The sequence below is a fragment of the Branchiostoma belcheri genome, unplaced genomic scaffold (genome assembly GCF_001625305.1).
Source record: "Branchiostoma belcheri isolate BF01 breed outbred unplaced genomic scaffold, Haploidv18h27 scaffold146, whole genome shotgun sequence".
Lineage (NCBI taxonomy): Eukaryota > Metazoa > Chordata > Leptocardii > Amphioxiformes > Branchiostomatidae > Branchiostoma > Branchiostoma belcheri.
The window spans coordinates 76,807-84,060 of NW_017802891.1; the positions used below are offsets into that span (position 1 = coordinate 76,807).

Consider the following 7,254-nt stretch of genomic DNA (forward strand, 5'->3'; position numbering starts at 1 on the left):
TGTCAGATTACTACAATGTAGTAGACTAAAGAAACCTACCTACTACCTACCTAGTCCCATGACCGACACTGGTCGTCTGGGGGACAAGGCAGAAACACGAGTTCGGTCAAATGAAAAATTTAGCAAAATACTATCGGATAGTCGAACGCTGCATCTTTGAAGTGCTTATGAACCCAATATGGATTTGTTTGCAAATAATTACTAGCACAACAATATGGCAGACTACAAAAGTCCACGCACAAAAAAAGCAATGAAAAATTTACGTGTACGTGTGAAAAAAAGCTCCCACTTAAATTGGTCCTTTCATTATTCGTTGAAACCGTGCTTTCTTCACAAAAACATACTGATAAATGAAATCGAACCTTTCAGAAGTTTTTGTGATCCTCCAGGGAACCGGTGAAGTGGTTCACCTTGTCACGTAGAGTCCTGATCAGAGTAGGTATCTCCTCCTGCAATGCAAGATATCATTTCCAGACCACACATCATATTTCAGTCCATAGAATGAAATATATCGTTTTTACTCTCTTCTTCTCCTTCACCTGTCATTTCGTTAAATGTTATTTTTGGAATGTTCTACCTTTTCACAGGTGCGAGTTTGTAACATTCCATTTTTATGTGGATGGAGATGGACAGAAATATGCTGTATTTGCTCTGAGGTAACCTTTGAACCATGCCAGCCTGTGGGAACACCATTTGGCCTCTAATTCTACCTTCCTGTCAGTCTGTGGTTACGCCATTCCCACTCACCCCATTTGGTTTTCAGCCTACTGTATTCCAATAGTTAAAGACACACAAGCAAAGAGGCAGATGAACATACGTTAACCAAGCATACGTACTGCAATACTGAATTAAAGACATGTAACATTACCTCCTTTAGAAAGGGCGTCTGTGTAGACAATTTTTGAGTGGTAATGACCACCGGAAACGGAAACGTAGTCTCAGCTGTGCTGGGAGGCAGGGTGGAGAGTGTGGGCGTCACTTGTTCGGTAGAAACTTCATCGTAGAAATAATCAGACGATTCTTCATCAAGTTCTGTGACAAAAAAAGTGATTTTACTAAAGTGGGTCTGATGAAACCTGATATCAAAATATTAACAAGATGAGAAGCCCATTTAGGGGTCTAATAATCTCTGTAATGTCAAGAAAATATGTTTTATTGATATGTGATAGTTAAAAACATAGAGCAACTTACTCTCCAAATAGAAATTGAATGCTAAGGTTACTACCGTTTTACCACAACACACTTTCTGACAACTGTACTTTCATCATGGTAAGAACCCTATCCAACCTTTGCTTGGAGAGAAACGTTGTATTCAATATCTTTAGACTTTTAAACTGATGAATATATTTCTATGTACTGCACATTCAAATGGACATTTGCGTACCTCCGAAGACGAAAATCGTTGTCTGTTTTGCTGTTGTTGATTGAGTAGTTGGGATCATCAATTTGAAAGTGGTGGTCGTGCCAAGGTCCGGTGGACTAGCTGTGGTAGCCTGTCTGGGTATTGCTGCTGCTGCTGCTGCTGTTGTTGTTGTTGTTGTGTAACTTGTGGACGTTGTTGTTGTTGATGTTGTTGTTGTTGTTGTTGATGATGATGTTGAATTATCTGCGGGAGGGTTGATTACGAACACGCTTACAAATCATGGAGAAAACTCAACCTAACTTTCCAGCATATTACATCACAACACAACACATTTACTATGGACAATGGACATAATGAATGAGAAGAATGTAAAATTTCGTCAGTCAGAATGGTTAACATCATTTGGTGAAAGTATGTGGTCGTGGAATATTTTAATTTTAAATCAAGGGTCATACAAGTCCAATTCTGGTCGCTTATACATATACCGGTTGCTCAAGTTTCGCTGTCTGGCGGGAAGGGGCCTAAATTGAGGAAATGCTCTATATTATGATAATTCCGCGTGCTCACCTACGATACATCGGTATGATACCTCCAGGTACTTCTCCACCCAGACACAGGGGTCACCGAATACGTCATAGCTCGCTTCCACTGAGCACTGCTGATTGCCCTGGCAGGCGGCCCTCACCACGGTCAGGCTGGTGTCCGCGCGGCAGTTGGTGCGGCAGGTAGAGCAGGGACAGCGGTGGGAGGCGGACGTCCTGCCGTAGGTCGCCTCCACAATGAAGAGCGTTTTTCCGTCCGAGCAAGACAGATGTAGGGTGCCTCCCTCGCAGGTGATGGCTGTTTCTGTATCAACGTTTGTATATCACTGTTGTTGTCAGGTATTCAATAGAAACTGTTACACATGACAATATAATGTTCCATAGTGTCTTCATGTTAGCAATTAGACCATGCATTGCCTGGCATACATCATGTGAGGGTACTCATTGTCATAAAATTAAAGACCGTGTTTATAACGCATACCTGGATCCATCTCACATACGAAATGCCTGGCAGGTGTGTTACATGGACCATCATTCCAGACGCTTCCTAGCCTGCCTTTACAGAACACATAGACGCAGTCTTCGTTGCCCCCTCGGTCGTTTGGCTCACCAGGGTTCCAATTGGAATAATGGACTGATGTCAGGATTTGGCCGTCCTCAAATACCCACTGGCCTTCGGTGTCGGCGTCAGTCAACCCAATCCAGCGTTTTCCTTTGCCCAGACTGGCTATGAAAGCGTCGGTCAGGTTGTCTTTCGGCATGGCTAACAGACCACCGTTCACGGCACACCTCAACCTTGCCTCATCATAGGTCTTCTCCTCAGCAAAGTACTTGAAGCAAACTCCGTTAAAGCTGACGTAGCCTGATATTGGACACACTGTAAAGAACGATTATTTCTAAACTTGAATTTGTTTGTATTAAGGACAAATTTTGCAGAAGTCTAGAGATTGTATTGACGAAAAACTGAAGTGATACACTGAACGCCTCTTTGACTTTGTGTTCGCTGTAACCGATACCTTATAAAATCAACGATACCCCACTGGCCTTATATGTTACAAGTTACAACAGGATCGAACATGGCATTCAACAGGATATAATGGCTTGCCTTAATGGTTTTTAATCTAAGCATTTTTGTTATCCATACAATTTACAGTGATTTGCAGCTGGTCTGTAAAACAAAAAATTGAGTCTTACCAGTCGCACAGTTATGTCCACTCCAGTCCACTGCGAACCCGGCTTCACTACAAGAACAGATGTAACTTCCGATAGTGTTGGTGCAGGTCTGGTCACAGCCGCCATTTTGAATGGAGCACTCATCAATATCTACAGGAAATTATCCAAAATTTTAGATGGGGGAAGAGTTACAATGGTCTATCCTGTGACTAATACTAGTAGAAAGTTCTATCAAGCAGAATGTGAAAGAAGGTAAGAACTGTAGGAGTTTACACCATTTCTAGTTTTGTCTCCCTTCCGTACCTTGGCAGAAAAGACCCGTCTCTGTCCATGATCCGTTTGACGTACATGTTCTAGTTATGACGTCACCGGAAATGACGTGATATCCCGGGGAACATGGGTAGGTGCAGTTCTCCCCCAGCACGTAAGGACAGTTACACACGGGCCCGGTGGTGTTGGCTTGGAGAGGTGGGCCAACACATACTCCTGGTAACCCATCTGTGTAAAAACAAACTAGCAATAATTATTACATTCTTCTCTATGTTTACCTCCATGAAAAATGGAGGTATTGTTTTTGGCGGCGTCTGTCTGTGTGTCTGTGTGTCTGTGTGTGTGTGTTTCCGCAACTTTGTAGTCAGCATAACTTCATAACGCCTTTATGGATTGTGATGATATTTGGTATGCTGATAAGTCTTGGGAAGACAAAGGACAAGGTCAAATATGGGCCTCCTGGTGGATGACCTTGGTACTGCAGCAGAACTTCCGGTTTTTGTATCTTTTGTCCTGAACCTGCTATGGTCTTAAATTTTTGGTGACAGATAGCTTTTCCTGTCAGGAATAAGTGGTGTGGGTTTGGTCCCCCTAGCAGCTTGTTCAGGAACTGCAGGGGACTTTCGGGCGAAATCTTTGAAAGCCAATAAGTCCAGATAGGAACAGCGTATTTTCATCATTTTTGGTGTGTAGGTATCTGCCAGAGAGCTGTACATAATTAACTGCAAATTATGCAAATGGGGACTTCATTTGGATAATTAATGAGGAAATTCTATAATTACAGTGTTTTACATTATAGAACTTTCATACATGTAATGTATGTAACCTATGGCAGATGGAACATCAACAGATACTAATTATGCAAATGGTGACCTAATTATCATAATTAATGCATTCTTAATGGTGAATGATGGGAATGTCATACTTGGGACATCTTTAAGTTAATCAAAAGTGAACATCACGATGCATATATTATGTTAATGCAGAGGTCATTTGCGTAATTAAAGAAGAAATTTACATTTACATATCAAGCCCATACTAGTATTTCATGGAGGTATGAGATCTCGGAACTCTTGTTGATGTGTTGGATTCTTCTTCGTGGTGAGATATGGTACCTAAGGCTCCCTCATGCACGCTCCGGCTTTACTTTCAAATTACTTCCAAATTAAAGACGGAACAAAAAGTATGTACTGTGTTGTTTCTTTACCTGTCGGTATGAACGCCTCTACAGTAGTTGGCCCCGCGCCTATAGCACTCTTCTCTTCCACAAACCAGCATGGAATCGTTCCTTTCTGGGTGATCATGGCCCAGGATTCTCTTCCCCCTACCATAGGACAATATATTCAACTACCGATGCATAATCGTGAAGAAGTAACCTTAGGTAATACAAATTTTCATATATTATTTAAATGCGTATTCATTACGAACGCCAATCGGACTTTAAACACTAAGACGTTAACTTATACTTTATATGCTGATGATTTAGAGGATTATGTTCGAGTTACTGTACCTAGTCGAGTTGTTGTTGATCCGTAAGGTGCTAAATTGGGTTCGTTGTCCACGTTGGTTTGACCGTTGTCATGAACAATGATAACTATGATCCGTCCCTACGGCCGCATGGAAAGAGCAGTATACCCAATAAAGAACAGAAAATATAAACAGATATGGTATTTCCCCCAAGGCAAACAGTGATCGGTAAGTTCCAACTAAGGTTTAAATGAGGCCAGTTAATGATTATCTATCGCAAGAGGTACACGTTGCAGTATTTGCTGTCATGTGTATGCCCTACGTTTCAAGAAAGCCCAAATAAAGTTGTATTTTGTGGAACAATTAAACTTTAATTATGTACGTTATAGTAAAATGTTGAACTTTATTCCAACACAAGGTTTCACAGAGATCAAATTTTCAACGACCAGTGTCGCCTTCATCAGGATAATGAATAGTGATTGTTCATTTATTATTCTGATGAAGGCGACGGTGGTCATTGAAAATTGATATCTGTGAAACCTTGTGTTGGAATAAAGTTCAACATTGTACTATGATTACTACCAACGCAGATGAACATTTCTGATGATCTTTAAGTTGTGTGACAAGGTGAAGACGATAATATACCTTTTTATCCGAGTACACAATCAATGCCTTACCTTTGGAACTCCTTGCAGAAAGGTTGTGAGGTTTTGTGCTGCTGCGACGCCACCGCCTCTCAACCACCAGGTGTCAAAACCTGCCTTGTTTACAACTTCCCCCGTCCGTTCATTCAAAATGAACACATGGTGTCCACGTAGTTGATCTGACGTTGTAGGAAAAAATAATTATCTGTCCTGTAGGTCTCCCATTAAGTTCTCGTTTTTATGTTATGTTGTAAAATACAATAATTAAAACCTTGCGACGGATTTTTAATTAGTGATAGGCTGCGATGGAGATGTCTAATTCCTTAGATGAACGCCAGGTGTTAGTAAAAGGTAAATATGATGAGGAGCGCAACAGTTTTACCAATATTATCTATCTAGAAAATCTATCTATCTACATGTATATCTGTCTACATATGCATGTACCTCTCTCTCTCACTCTCTCTCTCTATATATATATACATATAGAGAGACTATATGCATGACTATATATATATATATATATATAGAGAGAGAGAGAGGGAAAGACATATGTGTCACTTACCACCCTCTATGCTGCTCTCTAGTCCGTTACTGATGATATAAGATGAAATTGGTTGTGTATGTCCGTAACATGGATCATCGTATGCACTAGATCGCGCCCAGACCGTAAAACCCTCACGGACTGTGAAAATAAAATGTCACACACGAGTCAGGCACATTGGGAAAAAGATAAATCAATTTCGACTTCTATATAAGTCAAGAGTTAATGATCTGTCCCCAGGTGTATATGATGTCATGAGGCCCTGTAATAAGTTTTATAGCCACCCAATAAAACCTCCAGGTGAGCGAAGCAGAAGTGGCTTTATAATGATTATTCAAAATAAACAATATAAAAATGAGGACTTGTGATTGCTCGACGACATCTGGCTATATGACAATGCTAATTAATGACGTCTGAAATCTGATGACAAGTAACGCAATGATAACACACTTTGACAGACATTGAATCTGATTTGTGAATTTTAAAAAGGGGTAGACTGAAACACATACAAATTCGGAAAAGGAATTTATACTTAGTCTACTTACCAGTACAGTTATGTTTGTCCCTGTGCAGTACGAGCCCTTGACTACAGGAACAGTAGTAACTGCCTACAGTGTTGGTGCAGTTGTGACTACAGCCGCCATTCAAAGTGGAGCACTCGTCAATGTCTACAGACAATAGAAAAAACTTGGACTGAAGAATGTAGGATGTTTGGTTCTATATTTTTTCTACCAGTCTTCATTCTATATCAATACAGTGATCATTCAAAAAACGACGACTCCAAGGAGTATTATATTCAACTGAATATGTGTAAAGATCTGTTGGGTAGACTTTCTAGAACGGTTTGATTAGAACGGTTTGATTCTTAGCTGTTCAAAAGTCTAATATGTCTAATAATATTATTGTTATTGACTATGCAGTGTTTTGTATATTGTATATCTGCGTATGAGCCATTTATCACTTTCTGTTTTTTTGTTATTGATAATTTGTTTAATATTACATACACATTTTTGTTATTCTTTTAACAAAAAATGTAAACATGGTTAAATTAATAATATTCTGCGTATGCATAAATTGAAACTACATACATGTATGTGTGTGTGTGTGTGTGTGTGTGTGTGTGTGTGTGTAGTTTTAAATACAACATACAGAGACAGAGATGTAGATATTTATATGTTGTTTTAAATTATATATATTTATATATCTATCATATATATCTATATATCTATATCTATCTATTTATCTATCTCTCTT

General features: G+C 39.7%; 1 protein-coding gene and 1 long non-coding RNA gene across 2 annotated transcripts in view; both read right to left on the reverse strand.

Moving 5' to 3' along the window:
• Positions 1-365: 365 nt before the first annotated feature.
• On the reverse strand, positions 366-1,510 carry LOC109465052. The gene is made up of 3 exons (XR_002139932.1): positions 1,385-1,510; positions 869-1,032; positions 366-449 (listed from the first exon to the last, which is right to left on the reverse strand). It is a non-coding gene; the product is annotated as an uncharacterized LOC109465052 (long non-coding RNA).
• A 397-nt stretch (positions 1,511-1,907) lies between these two features.
• Positions 1,908-7,254, reverse strand: part of LOC109465015 (signal peptide, CUB and EGF-like domain-containing protein 2) — a 5,807-nt gene continuing 460 nt past the window's right edge. The window contains exons 2-10 of the mRNA XM_019762139.1: positions 6,546-6,668; positions 6,022-6,141; positions 5,493-5,638; positions 4,859-4,955; positions 4,556-4,672; positions 3,382-3,576; positions 3,100-3,228; positions 2,387-2,782; positions 1,908-2,209 (exon numbers count right to left, since the gene is read on the reverse strand). Coding sequence (XP_019617698.1) covers positions 1,908-2,209; positions 2,387-2,782; positions 3,100-3,228; positions 3,382-3,576; positions 4,556-4,672; positions 4,859-4,955; positions 5,493-5,638; positions 6,022-6,141; positions 6,546-6,668 — 1,625 coding nt within the window. The remainder of the gene's footprint in view (positions 2,210-2,386; positions 2,783-3,099; positions 3,229-3,381; positions 3,577-4,555; positions 4,673-4,858; positions 4,956-5,492; positions 5,639-6,021; positions 6,142-6,545; positions 6,669-7,254) is intronic.